Consider the following 15,573-nt stretch of genomic DNA (forward strand, 5'->3'; position numbering starts at 1 on the left):
ATAAAAAACGGAAATCATAGAGCATAATTAATCATAAAATTGAAGCGATAGGTAACAAGCAAACATGGCTCTGATTATGGTAGTATTAGCATTCCTGTGTGTCTGGTCCATATCAGCACAAGGTAAGCTCATAATGTATGTCTTCAATTCTTTGACAAGACTTTACCAATGTTGACGTTGTTGTACTGTATTTAAATCTAGATCTAGATCTAGTGTTGAACTTTTACAAATAATGTGTACCAATAGGGCTAAGAAAAGCGAAGATAACTTGCACAAAAAATGTCAAAAAACTCCTGGCATAATGCTCAGCCTATGTTTTTAACACAATCACTTATTATTTACAAAAATAATATGAAAATATTTTACGTTAAAAGGGGGGTAGGCTCCAGAAAAAACCAACTTTTTAATTAAAAGCTTTTATTGATTCATTTGTGTATATCTAAGTTAGGGTACTTGTAAAGAAATATTTCCATGCATCAGGGACTCTTTTGAAAATATGGTTGCCATGGCAACGGCGGCCATCTTGAAAAAAACATCCTTTTCTGGAGTTCTAAAATTTCATAAACTAACATAAATATCGGCTATATAACCATTGATCCTTCTTGTACTAACGCTAATAGAGTCAGCTGGCTAGTTTTTGTAACATAAATCACTATAGAAATATTTTTTTTTTAATTTTCAAAATTTGGTGTGACGAAGTTCCAATGAAAATAATGCTAAATTCAATGGAATTTCACCAAATTTTTTTTTGAAAATTTGAAAAAAATATGTCTAGTTGTTTTTCGGTTATAAAAATTAGCCAGCTGGCTCTATTGGTGTCAGTACAATAAAGATCAATGATTATATGGGTGATTTATATGTTACTTTAGGAAATTTTAGAACTCCACATCGGTAGTTTTTTCCAAGATGGCCGCCGTTTCCATGGCAACCATATTTTCAGAAGAGTCCCTGGTACATCCAAATATTTTTCCTTAAGTACCCTAAATTATACATACACAAATAAATGTAAAGGGCTTTTTAATTTAAAAGGTTTTTTCCCCGTTTTTCTCGGGAGAATATCCCCTTAAACAAATCAACAACATTTTGTAATTCTTCTGGAGTTTCTTTTCACCCTAGTGATAAGATATACAGAACTAGCGCTACCTTAAGTTAAAATACGTATAAGGGTACGTTCAATAAACAAACAATACAGTCATTCTATACAGTATTAAATATAATGTAAGCATTAAATTAGTATTAATATATTCGCCAGAAAATGCGAGAAATCCAATCAGTGCTTATCTTAATAGACTTGAAAATGGTTCCATATGTTTGTTACCAGAAAGTATATTTTACATTAGTGGAATATATACAAAATGACTTCAAGATTTATTAAGGCTTGACACATTCAAACAAATACTTAACAGCAAAATAGTAAAAAATAGACGAACACTTTTATTTTTAATTTTGATTAAATTTGACTCAGTGTGTTGTAGTGACTGGGGTGTTATATTATAATATATAAATAAACTACTAGGCTATACCCCATCAAAATAATAATTAAAGGCTAATTAATATCAACACTTACAATACTGTTTTAATATATGTCTAAGCAAAGCAGATCAGACATTTTCAACCTATGATTATGAGATGAAGGTGTCCTTTTGGGAAGCGGTCTTCAGGACAATCGCTTTCGGACAATTGTCTTCCGGGAATTTGTCGTAGACCCTATAACACGTCAAAAGTAGTATATTAATTTCATTAAAAAATTAATCAATAAAGATTTGCTACTTATATTTATCCACCTCTAAATTGGTTGAAAAGTGATAATCAAACTGGATAACTTAAACTATTATCAATTCATATATCTACTATTCTACTAAAAAAATGTTCGATAATTTTATTGAATTTGTAAGTTAAAATATCTACGACTATTGACACTTTTTGGCTCTACTGACTATTAACAAATCTCCTGTATTTTATGAGTTAAAACATCACTACATTAGACTATGAGTATACAAAGTAATATATTAAAATAATTAAGAAGATCCAAAATAAATCAGCTCTTAACAATTACTCTTCGATTCTGTTATTTCTATTTTTTATTATTTTTACAGGGTTAAAATAATTATAATAACACTGCTGCACTAGATCTGATTAAACTGAAATTTTGTATATTATTAAATGTATTGATTTGAAAACTATTAATAATTAAATCTAATTTTTAAATTTCAAAATGTAGCCTTACTTAACCTAGCTAACTTTATTGAACTTACATACTTCTATTAACTTTATTTAGTATGATTATATAGACTTTTCAAGTTGATTTATGATAATTTACTTTGCTTTAGCCCTAATCTGTGCATACACATCATACTAACGTTAGCTGATACAAATAGAGGAGAGTCGTGAAATTGTCTGATAAAGCAAAATTTCAATAGTGAAATATTTCGTTAATTTTGGACCAAAACGTACATGTGCCAGCAAAAAATAAACTTTGTCAATATTTTTCTTCTGCGCCAGCAGTTTGTGAGTTAAAGCTGTAAAGAGATTTCCATGAAACATTATTTAGTATCTTCACAATCCTTTGAATAGAGTCGACATTTTTAGCATAATTTTTTAATTCCCTTTATGACGCAACTAAATTATTTGTGTATAATTTGTGTTCATTTTAACGTTTTTTAAACACATTTTCAATTGTATCACAAACTCATTTTGATGACAAAATGGATAAGATGTCCCACTTCTAAACAAGCCCATTAGAATCTCAAATTTAGTTTTCATTTTATTGGAAGAATTTCATTTGTTGGTTGAGTTTTTATTTATTCAGATATTTTTGTGGTCATAATCTTCCACGATCCATGACTGTTACACATTTCTTAAAAGACTCACTTACTACCCATATGCCACTTCTCGCCCATTTAATGCTTTTAATTTTTACATTATCTAATCAGAAAATGAGATCACTAGTATCAAAATACACCTTTAATACTCATCGATATATATATAATGACAAAAGTAGATATATTGAATCGTATCATATTTTCATTTTTAAACGAATTATACCTTTCAAATCAAATACACATTGAATATTATCATAACTTGTTTCCTCGAATGTTTCAAATTATGAGACCGCTTTGACGCGGAGGACGGGATTCCTTCTATATATATATGCACCAGCAAAAGGGTGCATATCTCATTTCAATTCACCGCTTAAATTCAATAATTTTTTTTTTGGAGTTTCGCCGGCCATTTCGATAAAAGAAAATAATCAATATATGCTCCATTAAAACTTTATGTGATTTATTTCAGTATTACATAAATCAATAGTACCGAAAATAATAAAGCAAGGTTCAGATGTTAATGTTTTCTGTGATTCTGATCTTGCCGGTGTCCCTCCAAATGGCAGCCCTGGAGGCATCATTGAAGGCATTTTTGCGATGGAGCTGAGTTGGAATGAAAAATTCAATTACTCCTTCAGTACCAAGGTAATATAGGTAGACTGGAAGTACACATTTTAAAATACGTTTGGTACTTAGGTTTTAATTGATCTTGAAATCATACTCGTTGTGAATTGTTAAACAGAATATATCATACTTGAATATTACAACAAAAAGAACAACACATATGAATGAAAACATAAACATAAACGCAAAACATAAAATTATATATGATTATACACACATATATATATATATATATATATATATATATATATATATATATATATATATATATATATATATATATATATATATATATATCAGGGGCGGAACTACCATACCGCCAGACCCCGCAATGCGGGGGGGGGGGGGGGGCCCAGGACGTTTAGGGGCCCAGTTCCGACCAAAAAACATTGAATTTTATTTTTCAAAAATTATGTTTTTCTTGCATCTTGAAAGTGGTTTTGTAAAATAAAAAAAAACAGGTCTACTATATCAGAGATTGTTGCGTACAAATATATTTTAAAATCTACAAAAGCTATAGTTTGAAAGGTAGGCAAACATTCACACTAATTCCATGACTTAGCTATAAAAATCAATGTTTTCAAAATTGATATTATATATGCCAAAAATGAAAAAAAATAAACATAACGCGAGAAACCATTCACGAATAAGCTTACGACTTTATATATTTTTGACCAGCATGAATATTAGTGGTCATAATTATTTCTAGCCCAAGATGAGTTAGGACTAAATTTGTCTGGTTTGTTCTCTCTCTTATATATTGCAATGAAGTAGATTAGATTGCTCAGTTAGGATATAGGTTATATATATATATATATATATATATATATATATATATATATATATATATATATATATATATAATATATATATATATATATATATATATATATATATATATATATGTTTGTGTGTGTGTTTTTGTACGATATTAGAATAATGCACCAATTTTATCGAAATATGTTTATTCATGTATGTTTATCATTGTCCGTTGTTATTTTTTAATCTTTGTATAGTTTGGTACTGGCAGAACAATTGATGTAAACACTCACTGGCGAACTAGGGCTTCTGGATACTATCCCAAGAACACTCGTGGACTTTTTTATAGGGACACAGTCAGGCTGGAACTCGATGTGATAAATATCAAACCAGATGACAAAGGCAAGTTTTGCTGCTCTAGCTACATCAGCATGGACGGAAAAATACAACTGCCCTACAAACGTTGTGAGGACTTTATAGGTTGGTCTCTTTTATTAGGGTGTCTTTTGTTACTGTCAACCTTCTTATCATCATCATCAATACTAGTAGTTTCGCAGTCTGTCTATCTATGTATCTGACAAGAATGCTATAGAGAAAACACAAGCAAAGTAAAAACGTTCATAGTAAAAGGGAAACGAAATATGACGTCACATTGAGCATATAGCAGAAAATAATCTCAAGCCGGAGAGTGCACACATTAATATGACGTCATTGATTCTCGAGTAAACATTAAATTGAAAAGCCAATTTTGTCTAATCTTAAAAGTGGTTTGCGTGAAGAGTTTCTTTCAAACAATTCTTCGGGTAGGGGCAAAGCCCATCCCCCTGGAAGAACGTCTAAGCCGACCCCTCCTCCCCCCCCCTCCCCAAACTCAAATGAAATGTCGTCATTGATACTCTATAATAAAATTACAGCCTAATTCATGTCTCTAATCTAAAAAGTGGTTTGCGTGCAGAGTTTCTTTCATGCGATTCTTCGGGTAGAAGCGAAGCCCCGAACAGGTTCGTCTTTTAGTTTGCATGGTCTACAAAAGCGACCAGTGTTTCTTTCAGACTTTTTCCTCCCCGGAGAGGGGTGGAGGTACTTGAAATTTTGGGGGGCGGGGGTAGGATTTTCTGGGAAAGGGGGTACACTGGAAAAAGTATATATGATTATATTTCGTTGACTGGGACGGTAGACATGTTTTGGGTGTGTGTGTCGGGGGGGGGGGGGGCGGCTTCCCCCGCCTCCCAAAAGAGTTGCCTGAAAGAAACTCTAAATGCGACTTTTGTCATGAATTAAATTAGGTGCATGGTTTAGGGATATGCCTATGACTATATTATATTTTGTATAAATTAAAGTACTGATTCCGGATAAAAATCCGTTTTCAATGTCATTTTTTTGTATCCGGTTAAATTGAATGAAGGTGGTGATTTTGGTTTTGGATTTAGTTTAGAGAAAAGAGACAGCACTATCAACCTAGCGCCCGTTGTATCCTTCCTCAACGGGCCATTGTTCTCGTTTTTATAATATTAGTACTTATTCTTTCAAATTTCAATTTATATAAATACCTTTTTACTTTCTCGTATATACGAAGTATAGAGAAAGTCCTGTAATCGTGCCAAAAAATCGAGACTTTTACAATTCTCGACGTTTTGCACCTCACGGATACGGAAAAACATAATTTTGCAATCTTGTCCGTTTGTCTGTGTGTCTGTCTGTGTGTGTGTGTGTCCGTGTGTAAACACGATAACTTGAGTACCGTTACAGCTAGATTGATGAAATTTCATATATAAGTATTTTATCAAAATCGTAGATCCGTATCAACTTTTGAGCGATTTCCGATAAACGGAAGTGGTACTTTTTCTACTTTGAATTTTTCAAAAGCCTATAACTTGAGTACTATTTCAGATATATATATATGAAATTTTACATGTAAGTAAAAGATCTAATTCTCTACCTTCTGTTAAATTTTGAGTAATTTCCGTTGACTGGAAGTAGTAATTTACGCTACTTCCGATTTCTAAAAAAAAACTAATGTAAATTTTTAAAGTACTAATAATATTGCGCACTATTATGCACTTTTTTTTATTTGGCGTTCACTTAGTGTGCATTTTATTTGTCTACGAGATTTTATTCTATTTTTAAAACTTTAAGTATTTAAAATGGATTAAAAATCATGTCTATAGCCCGAGTTCCCATCCCCTGTTGTTTTATATAAGAATATTCGAGAAAGTTTAGGGGAGATCACTCCCGGTTTATTTGAAATTGAAATTTTATAATAAGTAGTAAATTGGTATATATTTTTATTAGGTTATTCCATTTTTTCCTTTAATCGTAACAATTATTTTTGAACATTTAACAAATACGTTCACTGAAAATACAAGAGACAGAAATTCATAAATTTTAATTGCTTTGATAAATATATTTGGATTTTTCTTAATGTCTACTAGTAATTAGTTTTGTATAAATCGGAGTGTCCTTTTTTAAAAATTTAAAAACAAAGTAGGCCTACATTATTGTACACACATATATACAGACATATATATATATATATACATACATATATATATATATATATATATATATATATATATATATATATATATATATATATATATATATATATATATATATATATATATATATATATATATATATATATATATGTATGTATATATATATATATATTTAAAATTGTAATTTTTTTATGTTATAATGAGCTTAAACTTAGGTTCATTGTCATTTCATTTCCAAATATTTACAGTTAGAGATCACTCTATAGTGGAAGAAAGCACAATTGTACAAGATCCAAACTTTACATTAATCCAATGTACCCCTGAGCTCGCGGGAGTTCCAGATACGGCAACAGAGATAGAAAGAGCGGAGTTGTCCTGGCAAAATGAAGATTTCGATCCAAACTTCTATTTTTTTTATACATTAGGAATAATAGGGTGGCATTTCAAGGTAAGTGTATGGTTAAAAAACATTTAAAAGTCAGTAGTTCATCTCTACAGATTATATTTTCATCTTTACCTAAACAAACGTGTTTAATAAAATATTATAAACTTATACTTGTATTAGTTGATCATATCTAGTATACTTTTTCTACCCTTTTTTTTTACCTTTTCCAGTATGCTCCAATTAATAAAGTTTATTTTAGAAAAAAATATTTTTATATTTTATTTTAATAACCTAACCGTTTGACATGCCTTGATAATCTAACGCTTTTTCCTCTTTTCATGAGCCTCTTTTATTATTACAACAATATTTAAACATATTGCAGACCGGCAATACTCCTTCATATCTGATATATTAAAACAATACCATTATTACAGTAGCGTACGAAGGTGAGGGAGCAAGGGTGAACTGCAGGTCCCTCTAGGAAAATTTTTAGGATAGTGGCGCCTTTATAAAAAAAAATACTTTAGTTGAATTTAAAATAACACACACACGCAAAACAGCAAGCACATTACTGAAACTACGAACCAAATAATTGTTATGTTATGTACCCTAAGTATCACATTTAAAAAAAATCATCGTAAGTAGATCTTTATTCTACTTCTTGTCTACTTATCGTCGCCTATGTCAGCGATAGGCATGTACTGTTCACATAGGCTTACTACATTTGACTTCTAAGATCAGTCTAGAAACGTAGGGTAATTGTTTTCGTTAAGTGTGCCCCGTTAAATACAATTTTGCTTATCTTTTATATGTCAATATTAGCAGGAGGGGAAACTGTAGGTCCCTTGTATGTCAGCTTATCTAGAACATTACCTACTTGTACAGATGCACCTATTTATAAATTGATTATGTTAAATATCTTTACTCAGCTGTATGAGGTGGGAATGGGGGGGGGGGGGGCGGAGAGGAAACGGAATAACTAAACAAAAAAAAATTCTCACACAACTTCAAGAAGGTTAAGATAAGTCTTGAAACCTTTATTTACGGAATTATGTTCTGAATGAAATTTTTACTTAAACAGTGTGTTACTATATTGCTTTTGGCACATTCAAAGCATATGTCGAAGGAAATTTCGTTTCATAAATTTTTAATGGCTCAAACGTATATTGGTTCTTACAAGTACCGTCAGGAATGTAGGACATTTTTTGTCAAATTTTTTTTTTTTACAAAACAGGAACAAACGATACAATTTATTAACTAATAACATGGCAATCATTATAGCAATCACTTTTTGTAATTTTCATACATAAATACAGCACAAAAGTATGTTTTGAGTATGAGTTTTACTGGATTTTCCATCAGAACACATCTTAGACCTCAAACACAGCAAAAGTTGCCGACATATCATGCTCCCTAAATCTTGTCTGTGGTCTTTCTTGTGTAGCAACGGTTGCCGGAATGAACATGCTTTTGCTGGAAGCTTCCAATAGCTAGTAAAATGAGCCGCATTAACAAACAAAAGCCTAGTCATTCAGCACGCAACCACTAGTAATACTAGTATAATTGTAGCCTACTAGATTGTTTTGACAAGTCTACACTACAGTGCAAAGTTCATAAATAGAAGTGAGCTCAATGTGTTTAGGATAGCCGTAGTGGCCCACTCTTGTCTTTTTACTAATTAAAATTTACCTTATAAATCTATACTATATGCAGAAGTATGGACTATTACTAGGTTACAGGTATACATTACGTAAATGCTAGTTGTTGTAGGCTAGAGAGTTTATTGCAGTAAATATAACTAACAATTTAAATCTTACAACTAGAACTAGGCTTTGGTATACAAATGAAGCATACTAAACCTTGTAAACGAGCCTGCAACTGATACCTTTATTCTTGTTATTTTTTACTACTAGAAATTAACATGTAATTACTTTGTTTCTTAGGTAAACCATATGCTAACCTTCTTATAAATGTGTAAATATCATGTTTTGAGTACATTTCGATAATTAATTATCAGGATAATATTTATGTAACTCCACATAAAAATTCTGCGATTTTCTAAAAATCCTAAAAAATGACCGTGTGCCCTGACGGTACTTATAAGTCCTAAGTCCACTTGTAAACATCGATCTAATACAAAGACAATTTGAGTAAAATTGTATAACTAGAAGTTAAACGCGTTTGCTTGACTATTGAAGGTGCCAATAAAAAATATTTGGGGTTGAAAACTTGAAAAATAAGGTAAAACAAAGGGAGATCAAGAACGTGTGTGAGAAATGTACAGAAAAATTGTGAACTACCGATATAGCAAGACATTGAAAATGGCGCCACACCAGTAATTTTCAAAAATCATTGATACCTCCGACTACCGGCGACTCAGGGGAGATAATACTATTAATTACTTCAATAAGAAAATTCGTATTAAATTAAAAATAATACAGGCACTTAATTAAAGTGGTACTTATAAGTACCGTCAGTAGATAAAGGGTTAAATACAATTTTGCTTATCTTTTATATGTCAATATTAGCAGGAGGGGAAACTGTATGTCCCTTGTATGTCAGCTTATCTAGAACATTACCTACTTGTACAGATGCACCTATTTATAAATTGATTATGTTAAATATCTTTACTCAGCTGTATGAGGTGGGAATGGGGGGGGGGGGGGGGCGGGGGGGCGGAGAGGAAACGGAATAACTAAAAAAAAAAATTCTCACACAACTTCAAAAAGGTTAAGATACGTCTTGAAAATCAGCACGCACAGATGTACTTAACGAACATATACTAAAACAACTTGGGTAAATTTAGCTAAAGCGATATTAAAGCACTATGAATAAGAGTATTACTGCCACCAAACGTTAAATAAGCAAGCTTCAAATAAGTAATACCTATAGTTGTGAATTTTACAACCTGAACCATAGCTTTTTGAAACAGACTAAACTCTGTGAATATTGCCTTTAGAATTAACAGTAAACAGCTATTGTTTTTTTTTTTTACTTTTTAAACATTGTTTATTATCATAACAAAAAGATATGTGTTAGATCACTGAGTTCCTCACCTTTTTGAAAAATTCAAAGTAGAAAAAAATCCATATACGTTTATCAGAAACCGCACAAACGTTGGTACTGATCTACAATTTGCAAAAATACTTATATATAAAACTTCATCAACCTAGATTTAACGGTACACACAAATACAGACATACGGACAAGATTCCAAAATTATGTTTTTCCGACTCATGGAGCTGTAAAACGTCGCGATTTTTTTTTGCACGATTTCAAGACTTTCTCTATACTTCGTGTATGCGAGAAAGTAAAAATGTAAAGAGTTAAAGATTTAAAATGCAATAATTTAGTGAAATTAAGCTTACTGTGGGTTATTACTCATAATGTTCCACTTATTAGGTTCATAATACGTTACGCATTAGAAGCGCTGTTTATACCGACTAAGCCCAAGGTTTTTTTTTATGCTGTGATGTTTTAGCATTTACATGATTTAAGACAATTTTTTTTTTTCGCAAAAACGAAGACTAATAATACTAAATAGTAAAGTAACTATTAATATTGTTTGAATTTGAGAATTACAAACAAGTGTATATATATAAATAAATAAATATATATATATATATATATATATATATATATATATATATATATATATATATATATATATATATATATTTATATATATATATATATATATATATATATATATATATATATATATATATATATATATATATATATATATATATATAAATATATATATATATATATATATATATATATATATATATATATATATATATATATATATATATATATATATATATATATATATATATATAAAACATTTCCCCTACTGTAGTTTTACTGTACTGTTAATTAATATTCCAATGCTTCAAGTAGTTTTTTTTTACGCTAACTGCAAAGCATATTGTGTTGCTTTATTTTTTTTTCGGTTGTTTTGTGATTATATGTTGTGTTTTGTATGGCTATATGTATTTATATATATATATATATATATATATATATATATATATATATATATATATATATATATATATATATATATATATATATATATATATATATATATAATATATATTATAAACATATTTTTCATATTTTGAACATTTTAGTTAATTTAAATCCAATACATTTTCTGAGCACAGGACGCATTGGCATATATAAGCAACCATGCTGGAAAAGATCACTGGAGCAAGATACCACATGATCGAACCTTGAAGCCCAACAATAGATTGAGCAAAGATGGAACAAAGCTTGCTATACTAATCATTGGTCTAAAAGACCAAGACGTTGGCTGGTTCTGTTGCAGTGTAGAATACTTTGACAAAGCTGATGTCAATCGGTCAGCATACAGGTGTCATTATTTATCAGGTGAGAAGCCGTCGCTCCAATATATTATTCCGTATTATTAGACCAATGTTCAAGAAACAAATGGCTTAATACAAGCTACTTTAAACGTACGTGATTTTACATTAATCGAAATATTATTATGCAACACTACCTTATTATGTATGATTTCTTCTAAAAGTGCAGATGAATAGCTTTTTGAACAAGCAGAAAAATAAATAATCCATAACATGCCAAGTAAACAAACGAAAATCATTTTTTTCAGGATTAAACAATTGCTTCCATTTATATTTTAGTCTGTCGTTTGGTTTAAGAAAATAAAATGCAAAACGAAATTTATTGTGTGAAACATTTTGAAAAATTATATTAAGACATGGCTATAAATGGCTGAAGCATTCTTTAGCTGCTGACGGCTAGTTTTATATTATATACTTTTGCACTTGTATGTATTATTTTCTAATTAAACACAAATATTACATTACGTTGTTTTCTTCTAAGATTACATTTTCTTGTGGTATTCTTTCTATTATATTAAAATGTTTAATGAATCTTCTTAATGGGAGCTTAATGTATTTCCGTGTGTATAGCTTCACGTATTCAAGACGTAAAACTCTCCAGAAACGGGAGCTCAATCAAGAGAGTTAACGGAAATCTAATCTTCGGGTTGCTGATTTTTTCATGGATTCAGCTACACATTTATAGGGGTAATATATATTTTTTTTATAATCAACACTTTTTGAAGAATAGGGCACTATTTTACTTTACAAAATTGTAATTGCATAATTTAGAGTATGAGCTGTAATTGAAGTATTGAATATTATGTGTTATTTAGTGCGTCGCTCAACAAATGAGACAGAGGACCAAAAAAAGGTTATGACACTAAGACTAAACAAACTATACTTTCGCCATATATATATATATATATATATATATATATATATATATATATATATATGTATATATATATATATATATATATTTACATGTAAACATACATATATATATATATATATATATATATATATATATATATATATATATATATATATATATATATATATATATATGTATATACATATATATATATATATGTATATATATATATATATATATATATATATATATATATATATATATATATATATATATATATATATATATTTATTTATTTATTTATATATACATAAACATATATATAAATATATATATATATACATACATATATATATATATATATATATATATATATATATATATATATATATATATATATATATATATATATATATATATATATATATATATATATATATATATATATATATATATATATATATATATATCAACCTCAGGAGAATTTTACTCGTGGTCATCTTTTAGCTCTTGTCGAGTGCTTTAAGTCAAACCGACACATTTTCTATACGGCCTATCCATTTCTTTAGAAGCTTGCACAAAATTTGCCAGATTTACTGAGAATATGTACCGTAAAAATGTGTTGAAATAAACTTTTGTTTTTCACCTAAAATAGAAAGATTATTTAGTGATATACGACTGGTCAGTTTTGACAACTTCATGAAGTTTTCCCAAATATTGCGAGTTTGGTAAAAGTTTTTTTTTCGAAATATAGCCCATATAAGGCGACTGTCAGCCGAGGTCAGTTTTCATCCCCACTTCATGGACTTTGCTAACCGGCACCGGGTCTCTTGTTGTTTTTTTCCCACGGCACCCCTATTGGGCACCCGAACACTTTGCTTTATATATATAGAAATATTTATTTTATATATATATATATATCAATATATATATATATATATATATATATATATATATATATATATATATATATATATATATATATATATATATATATATATATATATATATACATATATATATTTCTTTCTTATCCTTATCGTATATATTTCAAATAATTCATAATAAGGCATGACATTATCGTACTTTTTTTAGTCAACTGTCGATTAAGTAGTGAATTATTTGAAATATATAAAATTAGGATAAGAAAGACTACAAAACGTTCATACCGATGGCAAACGGAAAGACAGACTTACTACCTAGCGGCTTATATTATATATTTTAACCAATTTAGGTTTAAGGCAGTAAATAATTGTGTATAATGCTTCTTTTACCTTTAATCTTTTAACTCAAAATACACGTTTAAATTATGTATTATTTATAATTACTTTTTAAATTTTAGGTGAATAATTTTCTTGTTCCTTGCCACTAAACACCTGGAAGACTTATCTACTAGCGATATCTCAGGAGTGTGTTATAAGGAATCCATCAAAGCCCTAACCATCAAAGCTTTGAATTTCACTGGACACAAGATCATGCAAATTAGCTGAAAACAATCAACGCTACCGTAAATAACATTTTAAAATAAAACTTAATATTAGATTAAAGCATTAAAATTTGTAAATGAAAATAAATCAAGTTGTGATTAACTTTCGTTACTATCATTATTTAAGATGTAAGAAGTGAATGTCTTTGTGTAGTGGTACCACGCTTTTTTCCTGTAATATTAGAAATACAGTCAACGTGGTGCTCAACATGTTGTGCCGGTCTAATTATTTTACGTCTTGTTTTATATTGCTTAATGAATTATAATGCATACCGTACGTTTCATCAACATGTTTGTGTCCATAACACATGGGGCAGATGCAGCAGAATCCAGATGTTTTCTTGGCATATGAAGGGATAATGTTGTCAGCACTATTTCAAACCGCGTTTATTTTTTTGGTGGATTCAGGAACATCCTGCTGACTTGAAACCGGACTAGAACATCGAGACTTTCGGGTTAACAGTCTAGCACTTTACTCTACACCAGGCCGCACCCTTACGTTTGCATACTCGGTGTGATTGTACAGCCTTAAAAGATTACATTGGTTTTTTTGTAAGCGCTATACGATGAGAAGAGACGGCAGAGCTATGTTACTCTCTAACTGAATAACGACATGAATACATTTTTTAAAGATTTTTAAAGTAAGGCTAATTATCCTTCTATGCCATTTCTTTAATTTCTATTAATTATTTTTTCCAGTATTTTATTTTTATCGAATTAGCGACATATTCTAATAAGCGTTTGAAATAAATCCAAAGTTAAAAACTACCGCAGGCTTTAAATTCATGGTCTGTAAGAGTGCATAACGAGGGTATAGAGGACAAATGCAGTATGTCCACTTTTTAGATCAAATCGATGTACATTTTTATAAGATAGGATACATTCGACATTAAAGATATGGTCCACTGTCCCCACTCAGGCAAAAAAAAAACAATCATTCTTAAACAAATGAGTTCAACTTCTTTGGCTGATAGAGTGATCGCTATTACATGCTTTTTGTATCGCTCTTTTTATTATCGAATTACGTTATTATAAAATTAAATTTTTAATTTCTAATCAGAATAAACAATATGTCAAATGAGAAAAATATAAAGGAAATTTCGAGATTTTTTACAACGACAGGCAAACTTAACCTAACCTAACAAACATAAAAAACAAACAATATTTGTGATGTAATGTGTATGAAAGTTTAATACGTGGAACGGGTTACTGCGTGTGTGTATATATCATGTAGTGAGACGCGAGGCCGGGTGTGTTGACGTGTCTGTTGTTGTACGGAGTGAACGAGGGTACAAGGGAAGCGACTGGTCGGGTGACAGTGGCTGTGTTGTGAGCGAGAGAAAGGTGGTGTGTAGGGATGAATGCGGAGGGCAGTTGAAGGTTGAGTGTCAAAGACAGGAGATGGATTTTTGGGACTGTAGGCACGGGAGATAGAGAGATAAAGAATACTGTAATAGCCTCAATCGTGTTGTCCTTTCTTTGAGATTCAGACGCCATCACAACTATGGTGTATAAATTCGTTTAAAACAGTGCGATAGATTATGTGAGTGCAAAAGACTATGAATAAATTGGGGTACTATAGTCATTTACTAAGCTGAAACAGGCGGTTCCGCCGGCGCCTCACAATGGTGTGATTTCGCGCCCTGGGCTAGACTGTGAGACTTTGCGTTTATGTTTGCGTTTCCTTTGTGCATGAGTTAAGTTTGAGATTCGTTGTTAAGTTTGTGTTTGCATTTGGTTTGTTTTCGTTTT

General features: G+C 30.0%; 1 protein-coding gene across 1 annotated transcript; it reads left to right on the plus strand.

Annotated features, from left to right (window-relative positions):
• Positions 1-26: 26 nt before the first annotated feature.
• LOC131937877 (uncharacterized) lies at positions 27-13,701 on the plus strand. Its single transcript, XM_059295573.1, has 7 exons — positions 27-122; positions 3,292-3,467; positions 4,463-4,685; positions 6,952-7,151; positions 11,261-11,486; positions 12,050-12,166; positions 13,678-13,701. Exons 1-7 carry the CDS (start codon positions 65-67, stop codon positions 13,683-13,685), a joined length of 1,008 nt encoding a protein of 335 aa, XP_059151556.1. The 5' UTR covers positions 27-64; the 3' UTR covers positions 13,686-13,701.
• The last annotated feature ends 1,872 nt before the right edge of the window (positions 13,702-15,573 follow it).

Source organism: Physella acuta, unplaced genomic scaffold, assembly GCF_028476545.2.
Source record: "Physella acuta isolate Inbredline_101_S28 unplaced genomic scaffold, ASM2847654v3 ptg000224l, whole genome shotgun sequence".
Classification (NCBI taxonomy): Eukaryota; Metazoa; Mollusca; class Gastropoda; family Physidae; genus Physella; species Physella acuta.

Excerpts from the sequence above, each read along its gene's own strand:
- LOC131937877 (XM_059295573.1), top strand. The coding sequence starts at position 65 with ATGGCTCTGATTATGGTAGTATTAGCATTCCTGTGTGTCTGGTCCATA. Across the intron at positions 123-3,291 it reads CTGGTCCATATCAGCACAAG|TATTACATAAATCAATAGTA; the intron begins GTAAGCTCATAA and ends GATTTATTTCAG. Across the intron at positions 4,686-6,951 it reads ACGTTGTGAGGACTTTATAG|TTAGAGATCACTCTATAGTG; the intron begins GTTGGTCTCTTT and ends AAATATTTACAG.